Below are 24,492 nucleotides of genomic sequence, written 5' to 3'. Positions count from 1 at the left end.
TATATATATATATATATATATATATATATATATATATATAAAGTAGAGGGAAACATTCCATGTGGGAAAAATATATCTAAAAACAAAGATGATGTGACTTACCGAACGAAAGTGCTGCTGCCCTGAAATGAGATCCATCCTTCATGAAATCCTCCCCACTCCACCAAGTGTGTCTGTCCGCCATCCACCTAACCTTCGTAACCTCTTAGTTCATCCCTATGAAATCCCCAAACCACCCTCTCTACCCTCTGGCTCCTACCCTTGTACCCGCCCCCGGTGTGAAACCTGTCCCATGCACCCTCCCACCACCACCTACTCCAGTCCTGTAACCCGGAAGGTGTACACGATCAAAGGCAGAGCCACGTGTGAAAGCACCCACGTGATCTACCAACTGACCTGCCTACACTGTGATGCATTCTATGTGGGAATGACCAGCAACAAACTGTCCATTTGCATGATTGGACACAGGCAGACAGTGTTTGTTGGTAATGAGGATCACCCTGTGGCTAAACATGCCTTGGTGCACGGCCAGCACATCTTGGCGCAGTGTTACACCGTCCGGGTTATCTGGATACTTCCCACTAACACCAACCTATCCGAACTCTGGAGATGGGAACTTGCTCTTCAATACATCCTCTGTTCCCGTTATCCACCAGGCCTCAATCTCCGCTAATTTCAAGTTGCCGCCACTCATACCTCACCTGTCATTCAACAACAGCTTTGCCTCTGCACTTCTGCCTCGACTGACATCTCTGCCCAAACTCTTTGTCTTTAAATATGTCTGCTTGTGTCTGTATATGTGTGGATGGATATGTGTGTGTGTGCGAGTGTATACCCGTCCTTTTTTCCCCCTAAGGTAAGTCTTTCCGCTCCCGGGATTGGAATGTCTCCTTACCCTCTCCCTTAAAACCCACATCCTTTCGTCTTTCCCTCTCCTTCCCTCTTTCCTGATGAGGCAACAGTTTGGTGCGAAAGCTTGAATTTTGTGTGTATGTTTGTGTTTGTTTGTGTGTTTGTCGACCTGCCAGCACTTTCATTTGGTAAGTCACCACATCATCTTTGTTTTTTATATATATATATATATATATATATATATATATATATATATATATATATATATATAGAGAGAGAGAGAGGGAAACATTCCACGTGGGAAAAATATATCTAAAAAGAAAGATGATGAAACTTACCAAACAAAAGCGCTGGCAGGTCGATAGACACACAAACAAACACAAACATACACACAAAATTCTAGCTTTCGCAACCAATAGTTGCCTCGTCAGGAAAGAGGGAAGGAGAAGGAAAGACAAAAGGATATGTGTTTTAAGGGAGAGGGTAAGGAGTCATTCCAATCCCGGGAGCGGAAAGACTTACCTTAGGGCGAAAAAAGGACAGGTATACACTCGCACACACACACATATCCATCCACACATACACAGACACAAGCAGACATTTGTAAAGGCCAAATTAATGATATGAATATAATAGAGGGAAACATTCCACGTGGGAAAAATATATCTAAAAAGAAAGATGATGAAACTTACCAAACAAAAGCGCTGGCACGTCGATAGACACACAAACACAAACATACACACAAAATTCTAGCTTTCGCAACCAATGGTTGCCTCGTCAGGAAAGAGGCAAGGAGAAGGAAAGACAAAAGGATATGTGTTTTAAGGGAGAGGGTAAGGAGTCATTCCAATCCCGGGAGCGGAAAGACTTACCTTAGGGCGAAAAAAGGACAGGTATACACTCGCACACACACACATATCCATCCACACATACACAGACACAAGCAGACATTTGTAAAGGTAAGTCTTACCTTTACAAATGTCTGCTTGTGTCTGTGTATGTGTGGATGGATATGTGTGTGTGTGCGAGTGTATACCTGTCCTTTTTTCGCCCTAAGGTAAGTCTTTCCGCTCCCGGGATTGGAATGACTCCTTACCCTCTCCCTTAAAACACATATCCTTTTGTCTTTCCTTCTCCTTCCCTCTTTCCTGACGAGGCAACCATTGGTTGCGAAAGCTAGAATTTTGTGTGTATGTTTGTGTTTGTTTGTGTGTCTATCGACCTGCCAGCGCTTTTGTTTGGTAAGTTTCATCATCTTTCTTTTTAGATATATATATATATATATATATATATATATATATATATATATATATATATATATATATATATATATATATATATATATATATATATATATATATAAAAACAAAGATGATGTGACTTACCCAGTCTCTCCCATCTACTGAATCTCCCACTTCCAGCTCCACTCCCTCCAAAACCTCAAAATTCCAGTCAACACAATCTGGAACCACAACACCCTAATTCAGTAGTTAACATTTCCTCCAAACCTCTCTCCCAATCCGAAACCTCTGTCCTATCCAAAGGCCTCACCTTCGGCCCCACTCCCAGATTCAACCAAACAGCCCTCGTCAAAGATTTACTGTCCTGCACTTGTACTCTCTGCTGGAAATATCACTTCGCCACGAAGAAAAATGATCCTAATCCTACTCCCAATGATCCAACTCCCCAAGACACTATCCAAATTGAACCCTGCCTGGAACAGTTCCGTCCTCCGCCACAGCGGGACCCACCTCCTCTTCCTCAAAATCACCCTCTCCAAACCTTCCAGGAATTTCTGACTTCCAGCCTTGCCTCTCAGTCCTTCTTAAAAAACCTTAATCCTACTCCCAACATCACCACTGCTGAAGCCCAGGCTATCCGTGATCTGAAGGCTGACCGATCCATCGTCATTCTTCCGGCGGACAAGGGTTCCACGACCGTGGTACTTGATCGTCGGGAGTATGTGGCTGAGGGACTGCGTCAGCTTTCAGACAACACCACATACAAAGTTTGCCAAGGTAATCCCATTCCTGATGTCCAGGCGGAGCTTCAAGGAATCCTCAGAACCTTAGGCCCCCTACAAAACCTTTCACCTGACTCCATCAACCTCCTAACCCCACCGACACCCCGCACCCCTACCTTCTACCTTCTTCCTAAAATTCACAAACCCAATCATCCCGGCCACCCCATTGTAGCTGGTTACCAAGCCCCCACAGAACGTATCTCCGCCTACGTAGATCAACACCTTCAACCCGTTACATGCAGTCTCCCATCCTTCATCAAAGACACCAACCACTTTCTCGAACGCCTGGAATCCTTACCCAATCTGTTACCCCCGGAAACCATCCTTGTAACCATTGATGCCACTTCCTTATACACAATTATCTCGCACGTCCAGGGCCTCGCTGCGATGGAGCACTTCCTTTCACGTCGATCACCTGCCACCCTACCTAAAACCTCTTTCCTCATTACCTTAGCCAGCTTCATCCTGACCCACAACTTCTTCACTTTTGAAGGCCAGACATACCAACAATTAAAGGGAACAGCCATGGGGGCCAGGATGGCCCCCTCGTACGCCAACCTATTCATGGGTCGCTTAGAGGAAGTCTTCTTGGTTACCCAGGCCTGCCAACACAAAGTTTGGTACAGATTTATTGATGACATCTTCATGATCTGGACTCACAGTGAAGAAAACTCCAGAATTTCCTCTCCAACCTCAACTCCTTTGGTTCCATCAGATTCACCCGATCCTACTCCAAATCCCATGCCGCTTTTCTTGACGTTGACCTCCACCTGTCCAATGGCCAGCTTCACACGTCCGTCCACATCAAACCCACCAACAAGCAACAGTACCTCCATTATGACAGCTGCCACCCATTCCACATCAAACGGTCCCTTCCCTACAGCCTAGGTCTTCGTGGCAAACGAATCTGCTCCAGTCCAGAATCCCTGAACCATTACACCAACAACGTGACAACAGCTTTCGCATCCCGCAACTACCCTCCCAACCTAGTACAGAAGCAAATAACCAGAGCCACTTCCCCATCCTCTCAAACCCAGAAACTCCCACAGAAGAACCACAAAAGTGCCCCACTTGTTACAGGATACTTTGCGGGGCTGGATCAGACTCTGAATGTGGCTCTCCAGCAGGGATACGACTTCCTCAAATCCTGCCCTGAAATGAGATCCATCCTTCATGAAATCCTCCCCACTCCACCAAGAGTGTTTTTCCGCCGTCCACATAACCTTCGTAACCTCTTAGTTCATCCCTATGAAATCCCCAAACCTTCTTCCCTACCCTCTGCTCCTACCCTTGTAACCGCCCCCAGTGTAAAACCTGTCCCATGCACCCTCCCACCACCACCTACTCCAGTCCTGTAACCCGGAAGGTGTACACGATCAAAGGCAGAGCCACGTGTGAAAGCACCCACGTGATTTACCAACTGACCTGCCTACACTGTGATGCATTCTGTGTGGGAACGACCAGCAACAAACTGTCCATTCGCATGAATGGACACAGGCAGACAGTGTTTGTTGGTAATGAGGATCACCCTGTGGCTAAACATGCCTTGGTGCATGGCCAGCACATCTTGGCACAGTGTTACACCGTCCGGCTTATCTGGATACTTCTCACTAACACCAACCTATCTGAACTCCGGAGATGGGAACTTGCTCTTTAATATATCCTCTCTTCCCGTTATCCACCAGGCCTCAATCTCCGCTAATTTCAAGTTGCCGCCACTCATACCTCACCTGTCATTCAACAACATCTTTGCCTCTGCACGTCCGCCTCGACTGACATCTCTGCCCAAACTCTTTGCCTTTTAATATGTCTGCTTGTGTCTGTATATGTGTGGATGGATATGTGTGTCTGTGCGAGTGTATACCCGTCCTTCTTTTCCCCCCCAAGGTAAGTCTTTCCGCTCCCGGGATTGGAATGACTCCTTACCTTCTCCTTTAAAGCCCACATCCTTTCGTCTTTCCCTCTTTCCTGACGAAGCAACCGTTGGTTGCGAAAGCTAGAATTTTGTGTGTATGTATGTGTCTGTTAGTGTTTCTATCGACCTGCCAGCGCTTTCGTATGGTAAGTCACATCATCTTTGTTTTTAAATATATTTTTCCCGCGTGGAATGTTTCCCTATATGCTTTCACGAAACCTGATGTGTTGACAGCGAGCGATGAGTTCAAAGTGCAAATGGCACTTATTGGCAATGCTGCAGAACGCTCCACTCCGACTGCTCAGCACATCAGTTAAGTAGGCTTCACACTACTTTTTGCAGTCATGATGTCACTAGTAGGCTTTGATTATTGATTTTTGCATGCACATGTGAAAGAGCCCAATGTGAACTGTGCATTTTGATTATTCATTTCCTTTGTATTGTGTGTGCTGCAGCAAGCCATTCCAGAGAAGTGGCACATCAAAAATGTATCACAAGCACATCATCCTCATCGTTAAAAGTCAGTTAATGAAGCATCAAAAATAAGGCTTCAATAGAAATTATGATACCCAAGCCAAGAGACAAAATTTAGACTCTTAATCCATAGCATAATGAATAACGTCTTTGTTTCTTGAGTTACGAAGTGGTGGGTTCTCATCATGCTGCTATGTAGTGTCGGAAGGGGAGTAGGGAATGGGCTAGGTGGGTAAGGACAGTGAATTACTAAGGTTGAGGCCAGGAGGGTTACGAGAACATAGAATATATTGCAAGGTGGGTTCCCACCTGCGCACTTCAGAAAAGCTGGTGTTGATGATGGCACAGGCTGTGAGGCAGTCATTGAAATGAAGAACGTCATGTTGGGGGCCGTGCTCAGCAATGATGTGATCCAATTGTTTCTTGGCCACAGTTTGTCGGTGGCCATTCATACAAACAGACAGCTCATTGGTTGTCATATCCACGTAGAACACAGCACAGTGGTTGCAGCTTAGCTTGTAGATCACTTGATTGGTTTCATTTGTAGCCCTGCCTTTGATGGGATAAGCGATACTAATGACCTTGGACTATCGCTATCCACCACCTCTACAACAACCTCCAAACCTCCCCCACATCCCCTCTAGCTGACAGACCCTGTATTGCAGAGGTGCTACATTTACTCCACCCTCAAAAACTCCCTCCCACCACTATAGCGAATCAAGAACCTTTCCTCCAAAAGCCTTAGCCCCACAGAAGTATCAATCCTTTCCAAAGGCCTCACCTTTAGCCCCACTTCCGAATTCAGTCATGGAGGACTTGTTAAAGACCTTCTCTAATTGTCCCAGTTCCTTCAGTGGAAACACTTTTTTCCCATGAACCCTGCCAATCAGACTCTACTAAAGATCAATGTTGAACCCTGCATGACTCAGTTTGCTCCTCCATCCAACCATGATCCACCACCCCCTAGTCACCTCCTGTTAACTTTCCAGAATTTCATGACCTTGAATCTTGTCTCTCCATCATTCCCCAAATCCCTCAACATGCAAAGTAATCTTGCAGACACAGAAAAAAAACTGCAGTCCACCACCTAAAAACTGATCCTGACCTTATAATCCCACCAGCTGACAAAGACTCCACCAATGTTGTTTTCAACTGCAAAGATTACCTAGCAGAAGTACTGTGCAAGCTATCAAATTCATTCACCTACAAACCTTGCACACTGACCCCTTTCTAGAAATCCAGCGGAACTCCAGTCTTTCGTAAAATACTTAGGCCCAATCCAGAACCTCTCCCTGGAGTCCCTCTCTCTCCTCACCCCTACCACTCCCCACATCCCTACCTTCTATGTGCTTCCAAAAATCCATGAACCCAATTACCCAGGGCGCCCCATTGTGGCCGGTTACTATGCCTGCACCGAGAGAATGTCTTCTCTCATAGACCTACCTATTATCTGGAACCTACACTCCTATATAAAAGATACCAACCATTTCCTCCACCGACTCTCCACAGTTCCTGTTCCCCCCCACAGTTCCTGTTCCCTTACCACATGGTGCCCTTCTCATCAGTTTTGATACCACTTCCGTTTCAGTAACAACTCCGATGCCCATGGCCTTTCCATTATTGAGCATTACCTTTTCAATGCCCGACGGATTCCAAACCAACAACCTCCTTCCTAGTTGCCACTACCAACTATATCCGCACCCACAATTACTTCTCTCTTGCCGGCATTACCTACAAACAAGTATGGGTTACGGCTATGGGCACCTGTGTGGTACCATCCTATGCTAACCTGTTCATGGGCCATCTACAGGAATCCTTCCTAAACGACCAGAATCCCAGACCCCTCACCTGGTCCAGACTCATTGGAGACATTTTCCTAATTTGGATTGAGGTTGAGGACAACCTGTCCACATTCTTCCAGAACCCCCCCCCCCCCCTCCCCCCACTCGCTTCACCTGGTCCTACTCTGCCCAACAAGCACCTTTCCTCGATGTTGACCTCCACCTTAAATATGGCTACATCAGTACCTCTGTCCATATCAAACCTACCAACAACCAGATGCAAGATTCATCCTCCCACCACCACCCCCTCCAGTCCCGTCATTAGCATCAACTATCCCATCAAAGGCAGGGATACCTATGAAACCAGTCATGTGATCTGCAAGCTAAGCTGCAGCTGCTGTGCTGCATTCTAAGTGGGCATGACAACCAACAAACTGTCTGTCTGCATGACTGGCCACCGACAAACTGTGGCCAAGAAACAGCTGGAACACCCCATTGCTGAGCATGCCACCCAATGTGATGTTCTTCATTTCAGTGACTGCTTCACAGCCTGTGCCATCTGGATCCTTCCCGCTAACACCAGTTTTACTGAATTACACAGGTGGGAACTCTCACTGTAATATATCCTAAGTTCCCATAATCCTCCTGGCTTCAACCTTCATTAGTCATTGTCATTACCCATCTAATCCCTTTCCTTTTCCTATTCCAGCACTACACAGCTCTCTGTTCCACCATCACAGCCTCAGTCTTTTTACTTCTCTTCTTTTTCACTACCCTCACACCCTCCAGCTCCCCATCCTGCCCTTCCCCTTCCTCTACCTACCTCCCACCTGCACCAAGCCGCACTCCCCCCCCCCCCCCCTCCCCCTCTCTACCTCGTCCTTGTATGCTCCCCCAAGCAGCCCTTTACAATCCCTCACCAGTAACCTGCTATCCCTTCCCCTCCCCACCTGAGCCTCCACTCTACCCCCATCACCCGGTTGCCTCTCCCATTTTGTGCTGCCGCTCACAGTCTGGCCTCAGCATCCAGAGATTGTGGGCATGTTTGTATCTGTTGTGTTTGCATGTGTGTGTGTGTGTGTGGGGGGGGGGGGGGCGGGGGGGGGGGGACGGTGGGGGGGGGGGTGTTGCCCATTTTCGACAAAGACCTTTTTGGCTGAAAGCTCACTTTTTGAAAGTCTTTATGTTGTGCCTATGTGCAACTCAGCATCTCTGCTGTATAATGGGTAGGACCTGTCCTTTTCATAATACTGAAACACAATATGTTCTGCAATATTTGCTCTTATTTAACATTTCTATTTGATCAGATATGAGAGGATGAAATAAATATTTGGCTATTTATTTGTGAATATATGGTGATTTCTGAGTGTGTAGTTAGGCAGGAACGTGAGAGGGCAGCATGCATTGCTGCAATTGAAATGAGGAGCAATAAAATTCATATTCTTCCTTGTCACAAATACTTCGCTGTTTATTTCTGAATATGTGGTGACTTGCGTGCGTGCCTGTTGAGACAGGAACCTAAGAGGATAGCTTTAATTGCTGAGGCTGAAATGAGTAGCAATAAAATTAATATTCTTCCTTCTCACAAATATTTGGCTCTTTGTTTCCAACTGTGTGATGATTTCTGAGTGTCTGGTTAGACAGGAACCTAAGGGGACTGCTTAAATTGCTGAAAGCTAAACAGTGAGCAATAACATTCATATTCTTCCTTGTCACAAATATTTCTAATGTTGTGCAATCATAAATACATTCTTGTAAAGAGTCCTCACTGCAACTGACATTCACCTGTCACTAACACATCCATAAATGTCATGTCGGCACTACAGCAATCGACAAATCGGTAGCCTTGTTTCGGGTCACCTTCACTGCAGATTACATCAGTTTTTACAAAAAGCTGTATAAAACATACTCGATGCCTCAGCACAATGTACAAGGAAAAGTTTAAAATCAGTACACTAGAGATCACAGCTCTCGTATGACTAGAGTATTCTGCACCAAACTGTGGCTGCACTGTCATTGGCTATGGGAGGAAAGTGCACACCCCACACATTAGATTGTGGCACCTGTCACTGTACTTAACAATTTTCAGTTCATTTCCCCAAATTCATCAATTATTGCTTTTTTTCTGGTTGACCACATAGGAAAGATATCTCAAAAACCCCTGCTTTGATGTATAATTTGTGGTTGTGGCATGTTGGAAAATAGCTCAATTATCTTGTACACAGATAACAATTTCGATTTTTTGACAAATTTTACTTTCCGTTGCACATCTGTGATTTATTTAAGAACAGATGGAATTCATTACCACAAATTGTTGTATAAACGTTGCACTATACATTAAATTTCATTCACTTATACAGATATTGCAAAATGTATTGGAAAATATTATAATTTTTAATTTACATATGTTTTTGCTCACATTTTTGGGATTTTAACATTTTCCTTGACTCTGCATTTTCCTCAAATTTGCGTTTTTTAAAGTCTGGACTGCACTAAAATGTAAGATAGTGGTTTCACTGTAATGACATACAGTGTAACCAACTAAAGTTCAAGCTTTACACCTGTCCTTTCCCTGCTGCAATAGCTGCAATGGGAAGCTCAATCACAGTGTCTCACATTTGACATTGTAGCAATGAGATCACTAATCAGAAAGTAACAAAAATCTGCCTGTAAGTAGAAAAAGTTTGTATCTTAAACTGTGCAAAAGAAATTTTTCTCCTAGTGACAGTCTGGTGTTTATGACTTCCCAAAGATGAGTCACCAAAAAAATGCTCAGAAAAGCTTGCTTTCTCATAAATATTACCCTGTATGTTGCCCCCTTTTCTACTAATATGTAATATTCATACACCAAATACAAGTAGATGTTTACATGATTGTGATACAAATAATAGTTCTTGTACTCCATCTGTGTCTATCCTCTTCGCTGCTTCAACTTCAGCTCCACACATGAATTCTGTCCCCACCAGCCCACCTGCATAATCATTGTCTCATCTCTTCCAGCCTCTCCCTGCCACATCCCTGCATACTCCCAAGAGGCATCACAGCATCTTCTCCCACCCCTATTCAGCTGTTCTGCCACATCCCAATCCCACACCTCTTCTGCACTCCCACTACTCACCCCAGCCGAGACTGCTACTCACTTCAGTATGACCTCAGTGCCTGAAGATGAGAATGACCATATGTCTGTGTGTGTTGTGTACGTATGAATGGGTGTGTGTTTTTCATAAGTTGAAGGATTGTGTGTGATAGCATAGTCTACTTTTGAATACACTTAAAGCTTGCCTGTTTGCTACTCATTGGCCCCTTTGGGCGGTGAGTGGAAATCTATCCTGATTCATATTGTCAGAGATGTATAGTGATGTCTGTAATTTTGTTTTGTATTTTTATAGGATTGAAGTAGATTTCAGTGACCTTACTGAAGAAGACAAGTCACTTTCTGCAGAAGATTTTGACAGTTTGATTGTTACTATGGAATCTGAAATTCAAGATTTGGAAAGCAACTCCCTGGATTCCCCAGACATAGCACAGGTTTGTATTATTGTGCCAGAATGTGGAATGTGGGCAAAAGACAGAGCAGTCAGAAAAATGCAAGCTTTTTGTGATTCTTTTATGACATTTCACAAAAAAAAAAAAAAAAAAAAAAAAAAAAAAAAAAAAAAAAAAAAAAAAAAAAAAAAATGCTCACAATGAAAAAGGTTAAAATTACCAAAAATAGTTTTGGAGACAAATAAACAACCATATAAGGATAATCAAATGGTAATTTCAACTTCACTTGTCCCAAATGCGAAACCTGTGACTGAACCAATGCGTCGTATTGCTCATTCACAAGTTTCTTTGATAAATTCACAACAAGGAAAATCAATGACTGTATAAAACATAATTTAATATTTCCTTGAAAATGAAGGGCTTATACAGAACACCTTAATCAACTGACATTAGAAATACATAAAAATATGAGTTCCAAGAAACTATTCTTGACTGAAGGCAATAAGTTACTTACCTGAGCATGAATATGGGTTTGGAAGATGGGATTTCATTCCTGTAATCCAGCATGATGCAGATGAATGCAATAAAAAATGGCAACATTGATTTTTTTTTAATATGGCTAGAGGGTGGAGAGGGAAGAAAGGAAAGTAAATTATAGATTTGTTAAGGTTAAAGAAAGAAAGCAGATAAGCCTGAAAGACAGAATCCCTTACCACTGTCCACCCCAAGGAATTCCCATTTCTGCTAAAGTTCTCCGTTGTGTTCCCGGAGGGAGAGGTGTTTGGCATTCCCAACAGATCAGGCTTGTTACAACTTCGTCCTTGCAGACCCAGAAAATTGATGTTAGCAAATCTCTGTTGGAAGCGTGGAGAGAAAGAACAACACCACATGAACAGAAAGAAAAAGAACAACATTAAATCATCTGAAATCACCATCAGAAGTGTCCGTCTATTGCCATCAATTACCTATAAAGAATCTCCATTGTAAAACTAATAGAAACCCTACCATTTTGTATTCTTCCTCTTACAAAAATATAAAATCGCAGTTGTACCCAACAGTATATCTAGATGTCATATGTACGTATCTTTTTCTGTTAGAAACATATTACACATTACTAGTACTAAAAAAATGATAGTTCCAGTTACCTGAATATTAACTTGGAGTGCTATATTCTTGCTTTTACAAACAAGGATAAAATGTAGTTATTAAATAAGATAGAATAGTAAGAGGTACAGAATATAGAATAGTGTAGGGGGAAGAAATGGCTTTGGAGAAAATGAAAGAAGAAATACCAAAGCTATTAACTTGATCTTCCAGGTGTTTTTCACCTGGATTTGTAAAGCTTGCAAATTCTCCTGGGGATATATATATTTCTTAATCATATCAGCATTGTATAGTGTTGTACCCTGCTACTAGTGTGTGTGAGTGTGAGTGTGCCGAGTGTAGTGTCACTACTTAAATCATCCACCAACTGTGTCATCGCAGCCCAGCCACTAGAGGCTACCTGTAGAAAGTGTGCACATGACACGGTCCCGCCACACTGTGTACCAGCAACTCGTGCCTATACACACAGGGAGCAGCACTGACTCAGTGTCACTATGTTCTTATAGTTTGTACAGCTCACATCAGTTGTTTTGTGGATCACTTACATTTGCACCTTCTGTAGGAGTCCTTTGCCTTGTTATGTGTGACTTATGAGAGGCTTATTTCCATTGTTGTTCAGAGGGATACTTGTGTTACTTGGATGGCCTGTATCTGGACCAACCAGGGTGTGGTGTTCCTACCACCTTAAAAGGTCCACAGTACCAGGAAAGAACTTGCATGTCTGTTTCTTTAAGTTTGAACTATGATGGACATCTTTTACTAAAACTAGGTCATCTGTGCTAAATATAGGCACATCTGACATATTGTTATTCTTATGTAGTCTGCACTGGGCTGACTCATGTAATTTACTTATTGTCTATTACTGCTGTCTCTTCTTCCTTTGGAGGGGGCTGTGCAGAGGATTTTAGTAATGACTCTCCTATAAATTTCAGCATTTCCTTCCTAATATTTACAGTATCTCCCAAAGAATTGGCTTTAATACAAGTCGATTCAGTCATATCCTGTATGTTTTATGGGGAAAGCTTTTGTAATCTCTCTTCCAAACTAGTCATGGTTGCTTGTAGACTCAAAATTTCAGTCAATAATTTTCCCTGCTCTATTTTATTTCAGCCTGCTCCTGTGTACCTGAGATTTAGTTTTCTAAGGTTTGTACTTTATCATGAATTTCTTTCAAATGATCGTGTACTTCGTTCCTCACTAAATCGCATTCTGCCGCCATAATGTCTATTTGACTTTGCAAGGAAAATCTTTTGATTCTTTCTCCATAACAGTAATTTTATTACCCTGTACATTAACGGTAGATATCAACTCCTCTTCAAATGCTTCTGCCTGCAATTTAATTGCCACCAGCTTGGTAATGGTAGCTTCTGACTTGGTTGAAACTTTTCTCCACCTTCTTAAGAGTAGCATCTCCTTCAGCCTTAATGGTAGCTTTCACTTTGGCTTTAAGGGCTTCCTGTGAGCTTCTTAACGTGTCTTCTGACTTCCTGTTACATGGTTTAGTGTTGTCTTGCATAGATGACCAAAACCATTCTGGTGTCTCCATACTGGCATACACTATTAATTAAATTCCAAACTAATTAGTTAAACAAGGTGTTCACTGAGTTTATTCACACACACACACACACACACACACACACACACACACACACACACACACACACACACACACACACACACACACACGCGCACGCACGCGCGCGCGCGGAACTGACAAAAATCACAGCTCACGTGGTATGTTGAACAGTGAACAAAATGCTACCGTTGACTGCACATGTGAAGCTGGTGCATTGTGCCATGCGTAGACTTATTCTTCTTGACTCCATCTCCAGGCAGAGTGATGCTGTAAGTGTGTGTCTCACTATTTCCAGCTACTAAATGATGAGCATGTCTTCAATGATAATCTTCTTTATTGCTTCCACTGTGTACTTTAATTGTGAAGACAGATCCAGTTATTAGTGACTCATAACTTCAGATACTTCATGCAATACATCTGACCATGCCAAACTCAAGTTAAAAATCTGATGTTCTAGAGTCTTTCCTTGTCTTGAACTTTCACTTTGCAGTATTTCCATCTTCTCTGATGTGTGCATGGAATCTTCATGGGGTGTCATCAAAGAATAAATACCCATGCCCAGGTAGTGTTGCCATACCATGCCGTGCCTTGCCCCTGCTGTGTTATCTCACTGCAAACGCACAATCTGCACAGATCACAAATTGAGGCACACACATTATATTTTTCACACTACATAAATTGTTTATAAGACAGGACCATCTTTTGCCAGCATGAGCATCTTCAGTGGAACACGGGTCATTCTCACAAATAACTCATGTTGCACTACAGTGCCTACTAAGTTATCAGGGGGCCAGGTCTGTTCCGAGATAGATTTAGTTAACAATTACCTGCATTTACCATTAGATGCAAAATCAAATGTTTTATGGTAACCAGATGTCTTTCGGGCTGCATCAATGTATGGTGTTGAGAGTGATCCCACAGTATTTCAAAAATACCTGGAGCAGCTGCGAACTGCTTGGATGACGTAGTCACTAGGTCCAGCCGATAGTGAAAATTCAGACTTAGAGTTAGTGTTACTCTTTCCAACTGAGTGTTGAGTATCTTGGCCACATACTACACAAAGGTGTTCTATGGCCCATGTCAGCTGATGTTGAAGCAAATACTACTCTTCCTGCACCTAAAGATTTGATGAAACTCCACTTCTTCTTGGCCAAGATAAATTTCTCTGGCAAATTTATTCTGAATGCTGTGCAGATATTATACCCCCTCCGTCATCTTAAAACAGGAGTTAAATTTCTGTAATTCAATATTGTCAGGCAGTGCTTGTGAAGCTAAAAAGTGTTTGATGTCTGTTCCCAGTCTGACCACATTTACACAGGAATATAGAGTAGTGCTGTCAACAGATGTTTTGCAGTTCAGAATCAACACTGTTCTGTCACATAAGTCACTAATAGCACAAAACCACTGACTGCATATATGTCTGAAACACGAATATGTCATGAGTGAATTAAAGCCAGGTAGCAAAAGAGGCACTGGCTATTATTTACTGTATCAAAAAATGTCATGCTTTCTCATGTAATGCAAAGTTCCATCTGGTTACAGGCCACAAACCCCTGAGTGAATTTGTCAATAAGATGATGCTGTTCAATGATTACCATAATAAAATTCACTAGCAACCTAAACTTACACATGCCAGTGCCAATGCTGTGTTCCATCCGCTGATGATTCCAATAAACAACAGGTAGATAGCTACCAGGTTGGTGAAAACAACTAGACAAACTCAGCGCGAGGGCTCAGAAGGTGTCCATAAACTCACAAATCAGAATTCTACATGCCACGAAATTGTTAAGTACTCTCATTTAACTGGGTTGATCACCTGCCCAGATCACCAGAACCGGCACACTGGATCTATTTTTTGATGTGCCACAAAATCAATGTTAATCAGGGATACTGATGCTGGGCTACAGAAAAGTGGTAATCCCAAGTATGATTCGGCCTCAAGTCCTGAAGCTAGTTTATGAGGCACACTGGAGGATGTAGAGGATAAAAGCATTGGCAAGGTGTCATGCAGTGGCTGAATGTGTGGTCCAGGCCTGCCAAATGTGGGCACAAAATCATATGGATTTGGCATGACGTTGTTTCCCATGGTCTACTCCCAATCAAGGGGGCTCTATGTTATATTTTGAGCCGGTTGTGCTTCTCAGTTCATAGATATTTGAAATAAAGTCTTATTTCAGAACTGCTAAGAGCTGCTGATTGACTAAATCTTTATTAATTACTGTATCTTGCCTAGATGTCATCAACAGCATCAGCATTTACAGTCTGAAAACTAATCACTTGTTCTGCAATAGACGGAGTGCCACACACCATTATATTCCACAATGATCTACAATTCACAGCGAATTAGCTCTGTACCTTTTGTCAAAGGAGCAATATAGCAGATCTGACCACTGATCCATTTTGTACTGCATCTAACTCAGAACCAGACTAACTGGTCAGAATGCTTAAGGCCGAAATGACAATGATAACACCTTTGAAGAAGAAATTCTGACACGCTGCGTCCCTGTATGTTGGTCCACTCCCATACCCCAGCTGAGATAGTGCACAGGCACATGTATCTTTTCAATCTTTTGTGCCTAAGGCAGTAAGTCCAGTCCTCACATACATGCCCTAGTAGTGTAAGGGCTGACATTTGCAGCCATACACCGAATGGGGGCATTGAGCATTTGGCAGGATTGCCTACTTCTCGTGACACCACATCACAAGCCTGATTTCACCTCAGGCGCTACTGTCCTTATGAGCATGGGGTGGAATCTAATAACTCACCACTGAAGCGATACTGGTATAGACTTGGAGAGCACTGATGAGCACTTGTCCAGCAGGTAGGTCCTCCTGTGATATCTGTGACACCAGAGGTTACAATTAACATATCAAATGGTGATCATCTGTGGCTCACTAAATGAAATAAATATCGGGCCTGACAGATAGGCTGGCAGTTTATATCTGGCCATTGAAACCTTAGTACACAAATTCTGGTTCTACCTCACTTTTGAGCCTGGACTTTGATTTTGGAATTCTGATTCTCCCTGTTATTGTTTACAATTGTGACTTCTCTCCTGCATTCTGATTTAAGCTCAAATTACTTGTAGTCATAACACTAGTTCACTACAATGATTTTAAGCCATCAACTTAGTATCACTCTTGATTTCCACATAACTGGATGGTTTGTAGCATTAACCTGCCTAGTTTGTGTCAGTCCATGACAAAAAAGAATATATCATTCAGTTCAACATGATTATCATGTATCACTATATAACTTTAATTACTGTCTTTTTCTGCTTTTATCAGGTCACAGAAAGAGTGAACATGTGGGAGGATAAAATGAAAGAAATCAATTTCAAACTGAAGAGAGAGACTGCCAAGACAAACAATTTGAGAAATAATTTTGAAAATATTAAGAGAAGACGTCTTGAAGCATTCATGGCTTGCTTCAAACATGTGTCATCTATGATCAGTAATATATACAAGGTTAGCCATAGAGTAATATATACACAGAATTTTCTGTAGTATCAAATGTTAAGCAGAGACTGATATTTAGTCTCTTCTGTAGTATCAAATGTTAAGCAGAGACTGATATTTAGTCTCTTCTGTAGTATCAAATGTTAAGCAGAGACTGACATTTAGTCTCTAACTAGTACATTGCCATCCTTAATTTTTCTGTATCTTATTTTGGTATCTACATATACATGTAAATATATCTAAAAACAAAGATGCTGTAACTTACCAAACGAAAGCATTGGTATGTTGATAGAGACAAAAAACACAGAAACACACACACAAATTACAAGCTTTCGCAACCCACGGTTGCTTCATCAGGAAAGAGGGAAGGATAGGGAAAGATGAAAGGATGTGGGTTTTAAGGGAGAGGGTAAGGAGTCATTCCAATCCCGGGAGCGGAAAGACTTACCTTAGAGGGGAAAAAGGACAGGTATACACTCGCGCACGCGCGCGCGCGCGCACACACACACACACACACACACACACACACACACACACACACATCCATCTGCCATATCTTTCCCTCTCCTTGCCTCTTTCCTGATGAAGCAACCGTGGGTTGCGAAAGCTTGTAATTTGTGTGTGTATTTTGTCTCTATCAACATACCAACGCTTTCGTTTGGTAAGTTACAGCATCTTTGTTTTTAGATATATTTTTCCCACGTGTAATGTTTCCCTCTATTATATTCATATACATGTAAATATATACTCTGCAAACATCTGTGACATGCATGGCATACCTTAGCATGATACCACATAGTAGTGTTTCTTCCCATTCCAGCCATGTGAGGAGCACAGAGTGAATGACGGCTTAAATGCCTCTGTCATGCTGTTATTAGTCTATTTTTGTCTTCATAGTCACTGCAGGAGCAATACATGAGGAGCTGAAGAATATCTCTAGAGCAGTAGTTATCAGACTGGCCCTCAGGCTGTTTGCAGTCCGAATGAAGTATTCATGCGGTGTGTAGTTCTTAGCCATATTTTGTAATAATATGCATCTAGCAAGTAACAACCAAATCCAGAAAAAGCAACTAATCTTAAGAACTTCTTAAGAGTGTAGTTTTTGTGCTCAGTAACAAACAGTAATATTTTAAGGTATGCTTGATTTTAAATAATATTGATGAATTCGGCTGTAAGCAAAGTAAAGTTAGCTGCTTACCTCAGATGCAGTGGGGTAAGTAGTGTGACCACTGCAGAGTTAGAGGGTGTTACAGGGGGAACGTTTTACAGTATTGACAATTGATGGCCATGCGTGATTGTTTCGTACTGATCAGCTGCTGTTGCATAAGTTTGGACATGAAGATAACATGGATTTGTGAGTGCGCAATACGGTGATGGTTTTCTTCGAACAAGGTACTTATTTGCAGCAAAGAACATTAAATTAATTAAAGCTGTTGTAATACAGTGCAGTGAGTAGAAGAAAACTGGCATTTAAATCATAAATAAAACTTTTGTAATGGTGTCTCATATTCAATAAAGTAATTAAATACAAGTACAAATACTGTTGTTTATCAAAGTTATTCATACATACAATAAAATCAACAGCACTTCAGCTTGCAACTCTAATATCATGACTGTTAGATTGCTGAAGTTTACAGCAATTGGAAACAGACCACAGTCCACACAACAGGCTCTGAATTGTACTGACTTTTAACAGTCAGTGCTTTGGGGCAGGTGGACAACTTATTTTACCCTTATTCTAAAGCAGTTCGAGGTGCCACCCCACAGTGTCAGTTTTGGCTCTTGAGCAAAAAGATTTGAAGATCACTGCTTTAGAATCTTCACTTAATATTGCTTCTTGATTGTATGTATTTTCAAGAGTCTGCCAATTTATGTTTTTTAACATTTCCATGACACACTTCTCTCAGCCAAAGAAACTTGTGACCATTCGTGTCTCCCTTGTTCGTATACATTCAATATCCTCTGTTAGTCCTCTATGGTATGGGTCCCACACACTTTAACCACAATCTAAGATGGGATACATAAGTGTTTTATAGCAGTCTCCTTTGTAAACTGACCACATTTCCTGAGTATCATGCCCATGAACTGACGTCTACCACCTGATTTACCTACAACTGAACCCATGTGATCATTCTATTTCATATACCTAGAAATTGTTCATACAAGTTTTTGTGTGCATTGATTGATCCAAATTATGAGTCACTGCTGTTGTAGCCATAGGCTACTACTATTCTGCATTTTTTGAAATGCACAATTTTATGTTAGTGAACATTTGAAGCAAGTTGCCAGTCTTTGCACCACTTTGAAAGCTTATTAAAATCTACCTAGATACTTGTACAGCTTTTTTCAGATAGTAGTTCATTACACATAATTACATCAATCTACTAGAATCTGAGGTTACTATTAATATCATCTGTCAGCTCAAGTAGTACAGTATGTACAACAAGGTTCCCAACAAATTTCGTGGAGCACACCTGAAGATACTTTACTTTTTTTGATCACACTATCCAAGATAACATGCCATGTCCTGCCTACCAAGATATCCTCAATCCAGTCACAGATACTTTTTTTTTGTCTGATCATAGTTTTGTTAATAAATGTATTACCAAGTCAGATGCATTTCAAAAATCAAGAAATACTGCATCCACCTGATTTTATTGATGCATGGTTTTGGGGTGTCATGTGAGAAAAGCACAAGTTGGGTTTTGCATGATTGGTGTTTTTAGAATCCATGCTGGTTGAATGGAGGAGAACGTTCTGATCGACGTACCCCGTTCTGTTTGAGCTCAGAATACAATCTAGGATTCTACAACAGATGGACATCAATGAGATTTGATGGGAGTGTTGTGGATTTTTTTCTGTTATCCTAGTTGTAGATGGATGTGATACGTGCTTTTTTCTAATCGACGAGCACAGCTTTTTGTTCAAGGGATTTACATCATATTATGATTCAAATAAAAAAAAAAGTCTTTATAGAATCTGTCAAGGTTCCTGGAGCCTCACTTAAAACGAGTCATTTTAACTGCTTCACAATGCCACTGATACTAATATCTTTCTCAGTTTCTTTGTAGTGGTGTGGAAAGTAAACCCAAGGGCTGTACATCTGTAGCATCCATAGTAAAGTAAAGGATCATTTGAAAATGATGTTCAGTATTTCTGCTTTTGCTTCACTACTCTCAATGTCAAGTCCTCCATTATAACAAGTGTCTGGGCACTAACTTTGGTGCCACTGACAGCCATTACATGTGATCTGAATGTCTTCCGTTTGTGAGAGAACAATAAGAATCTGCTATTAGTTACTGGAGGCTTCACACATTATGCCCTTGATGGCTAAAACATGTTTTATTCAGCATTGTGTCATCCATGGCCATTTGCTGTGCTTTGCACCTGATAAGCAGACGTCACTATTTCGATATAGTGACTGCATAACATGGAGAGTGCCTCCAATCATGAACTGCTCTACAAGATACATATTAATCCCATGAATGATCAACTGCTCTTTTAATTTTTAGTGATATTTCATCTACATGCATCTGTCTAGAGAGAAATGTTATGAATGCCTTTTACATACTTCACTGAATATGTAAATCTTTGTACTTTTTTCTGCTCTTTGCACTTTAGAAGTCATTATGGCCACAACTATGTCATGGTCACTGATACCTGTTTCAGTATGGACATCCTCAACGAGTTCATGTCTGTTTGTTACCATTAGGTGTAATGTATCTTCATCCGGAATGGGCTCCCAACTATCTTTCCTAGTTGGATATCAGAGAAGGCACTTAGTAATGTTTCACAGGACGCCTTGCCACACTGACCACTTACAAAACTGTAATTTTCCCAATTGAATATTAGATGATTGAAGTCTCTTCCAGGATAATTGGGAAACATTCATACCAAAGAACTGAGGTTTTCTTCAAAATTTTCACTTACACGGAGGGGGGGGGGGGGGGGTGAGTGGTGGTTGATAGAAATATACAGTTACAAGTGGACATTTTTATCAGTGTAGTCTCTTACGCAATTTATGGTTGCGCAGAGGTACTTATAAAAAGTTACCATATGGAGAGATCATGAAAATTCGCATACTATAACTGAAGTATTGGATCTGAACTACACAGTCCTAAAAAATTTATAATTCAGTTTTTTACATATGCTGTGCTTTTTCAACAGTTTTCTTATTTACTGTGTTGATAACTATTAGGGAGGTAGGGTAGAGAATGTGTTACTGTGAACAGTTCAGTGATAGGGTTGTTCTTATCAGAATCTGCAGCAAACCAACATCGACAAAGATAGTTCAGGTATATATGCCGACATTGCAAGCTGAAGATGAAGAAAGAGAGAACGTATATGAGGATATTGAAAGGGTAATACTGTATGTAAACGGAGATGAAAGTCTAATAGTCATAGGGGACTGGAATGCAATGTTAGGGGAAGAAGTAGAAGGAAAGTTTACAAGAGAATATGGGCTTGGGACAAGGACTGAGACAGGAGAAAGACTAATTGAGTTCTGTAATAAATTTCAGCTAGTAATAGCAAATAATCTGTTCAAGAAGGACAAGAGGAGGAGGTGTACTTGGAAAAGGCCAGGTGATATGGGAAGATTCAGTTAGATTACATCATGGTCAGTTATAGATTCCGAAATCAGGCCCAGGTGTACCAAGGAGCAGATATAGACCCCGATCACAATGTAGTAGTGATGAAGAGTAAGCTGAAGTTTAAGAAGTTAGTCAGGAAGAATCAGTATGCAAAGAAATCAGATACGGAAGTACTAAAATGGTGTATACGCCCCGGAACAACTGGGAAATCTAGGAAAAACCCATTAATTTTTTCATCCAGGAAAAACCCGGGAAGTTTTTGGAACTACAGGAATTTTTGATTGTTTTAGTTTTCAGTTAAATTTCTGTAATTTTGACTGGTAAGAACTGATACTCTAACAAATAATGTTACTGTATCCAGCTACTGGAGAATAATACTGCAGCAATAAAACATAAATGAAAAAATAAAATAAATAAAATTTTAGTTGCAAAGGAAATGCGCCATTTACAACAACAAAATGCCATGCACACACAAGCCTCTGCAAACAGCAAAAATATGTCAAAGGTTTTAGGGTGAAGACTATGCAATGCTTCTTAACAATAAACTGCTTCCTATGAGCGTGACGTCAGAATTGTTTACAGTTGGTTCGTTTGATTAGTTGCCGACGGGCTCATGCGCATGGACTCTCATATGAGCAGTACCTTCTTCCACTTCTGTCTGCCTGAATTGTGCTTGTTAGCTGTATTGGCAGTAGCAGCAGGCAACCAGATGCTGATGAGAAAAAATTTTCTGGCACGCACTATCTGCCAGATCCACACATGTGTAGAGTTGTCTGAGTTGTAGTGGGGACGGGGGTAGTGTCCATGTGACCTGTGTTTATGTTAAGTGATTTCACTGTTTCCACTTCATTTACAGCTCCCATGTCAAATGAAAACAAAGTGGATTTCTATGGCTGGGAGCTATCAAATGAATTAAAATAGATTCACATAATTACGAAAGGCAAAAATATATTATTAGTTTCAGTTTTCTGATTTTATTTTATTTCCGTGTTTTTGGCAGTCAAGCATTAATAACCTTGCAGAACAATGAAGTTATTTTTGTCGGTTTGCTAAAGAAATTTTGCTTTATTAATCTTTTCTGCTGAGGCAATAAATTTATTTGAAATGAAGTGTTCCATTCCACAGTATCGGCTAGTTCCAATTGTTTGCTGAATTTCAAGTGCACATTTTCATCTTCTGGCATGTATGGCATTATGCCATAATAAAGAACCAAACATGAAATAGTACAGTACTGGTACTCCAAGAAAATTTACATCCCAAAAACCACAATGAAAAGCTTAATATCAGGTGGGCCTTACTTCATTGTGAATCTGGACAAACCAATGTGCACTTCAAGCTGAATTATGCATTTCAGTATGGTTTACAAAATTCCAATGCTCTTGGAGTATGCACTGATGTCCCGTTTCTTTTATGGTTTAATGTAAGATCTCTTAATGCTTTATATCTTGGAACGTGTGAGCTTCCTACATCACCAGAGCTGCACACACACGATAATGCCCGTTTTCTGGTGCTCTCTGGCAACTGCTAAAACGAACCTATTTCTAACAGTCTCAGGAAAGTATTGCAATTAGTGATTTGAAACGCGTTACCTACAAAGTAAATTTCCTTTTATATAAGATGAATTATGTTACTTGCGAGAATGTGGGATGAATTTCTGAAATCAGAGAGCGTTTGACGCTCATTTAAAACTTAACACTTTGAGGACCAGCTACTTAGAATAATTTTGAGTCCAGAAGACCAGACATTTATGTCATTATTTTAAATTTACTGGCACATTTGTGTGATGTATCTTAAGGAGTAACACATACACAAAAAGACCAATATCACTTGTGAAAAGTAAGCTTCTCTTATAGCTTATTAATCTTTGAGACCAATATCGTATGTGAAACATAGCTTTTCTTGTATCTACACTATGTATATTAATGTAAATCATTAACTTTTCGTCTTTGTATGTTCGTGCTACTTAACACTGATCTTGTTATTGGCTGACAGCAACACATGTCCTGTGCTCTGAATATCTGATGTCATCAGCTGGCGAGGTCATGTCGCATGAAATATGATTGGCTTGCAAAAGGACATCGCAATCTTGATTTCAGTGCTCTGGAAACTAATGTGCTGCATTTGGTGGAATTAGAATTTATACTTTTGTAATATGAAAATATGCAGTGTATATGTCGCTGCACATGAAAGGTGTTCCCAAAACTTCTCTCCTTTTTTCTTTTATCAAAGTTCTTTTGTGTTAGGTCTATTGGTCGATGTTGGAATAACCTTGCTGGGAGGCAGCCCAACAGCTAACGCAAAGAGTATGAATCGGCATGAAATTTACATAATGAGAGATAATTACTACTTGTAGTACTGGAATTAATACATGAATTCTTGTTGTAACTAAAATGGTGCCATGAACAGTATTCTTCGCAGTGTAACAAAAATACAATGCAAAGTACCAGTACTATTACTATATCTACAAACCATATTTTGCAGCAAACTTGGTGCTTAACAAAAAGTCAATTGTTCGATTTCTACACACACACACACACACACACACACACACACACACACACCACTATTAAATTATACTTACATTATTAATTTACCTCTAATTTTGTGTGGTTGCCAATCATACAGTCCATCCACAAGTTCTTGATGATTAGCACATTTATATTTTAAGATGTATTGCAGGATGGAAGAAATGCCTGCCTCTTCTTACGATTGCAGGCAAAAATCATGCTTGTGAACAAATATTGGCACAAATCTCACATCCTCTCAAAGACACTCTAAATAATTTTGTTTAATTCAGCATATTCTGTCACTCTCCTGTTAATGTTTGCTTGAAACTCTTGCTTTCCCTTTAATAGCTGCACATTTTGTTTCTTCTGGTCCTTCAGTACTTTTTTCTATTTGTGTAGGTACTTTTATTAAATTGTTACTTCTATCATGTATATCTATATAATCTTCAATTGTGAATATGTGGAACTCCTTGGTTTGTTTCACCAGTTACCCCTCTGTTTTGTTAAATACATACCACAATCAACATTTTTAATTTCTAAAACCTAATAGCATCTTTTGTCACCTTTTGAAGGTCTTTTATTGTGTAAATCAGGCCTTCTCCTTCTATGAATAGAGAGATGTCTTAATAATAGAAAAACGAGGATTACTTTATAATATGACGCAACAAAATTAACATTAAATGAAATGTCCTGCAACTTTCAATGCTTGGCTGTTCCTGTTCT

At 40.8% G+C, this 24,492-nt stretch overlaps 1 protein-coding gene across 1 annotated transcript in view; it reads left to right on the top strand.

Moving 5' to 3' along the window:
* The window catches only part of LOC124796067 (structural maintenance of chromosomes protein 1B-like), a 78,726-nt gene that overhangs the window by 20,444 nt on the left and 33,790 nt on the right, over nucleotides 1-24,492 (top strand). The window contains exons 3-4 of the mRNA XM_047260153.1: nucleotides 10,435-10,573; nucleotides 16,500-16,679. Of these exons, the coding sequence (XP_047116109.1) occupies nucleotides 10,435-10,573; nucleotides 16,500-16,679 (319 nt within the window). The remainder of the gene's footprint in view (nucleotides 1-10,434; nucleotides 10,574-16,499; nucleotides 16,680-24,492) is intronic.

The sequence above is a fragment of the Schistocerca piceifrons genome, chromosome 4 (genome assembly GCF_021461385.2).
Source record: "Schistocerca piceifrons isolate TAMUIC-IGC-003096 chromosome 4, iqSchPice1.1, whole genome shotgun sequence".
NCBI classification, from domain to species: Eukaryota; Metazoa; Arthropoda; class Insecta; order Orthoptera; family Acrididae; genus Schistocerca; species Schistocerca piceifrons.
The sequence above is the reverse complement of the archived record's forward strand: the minus strand, read 5'-3'. Positions and strand labels throughout refer to the sequence as shown.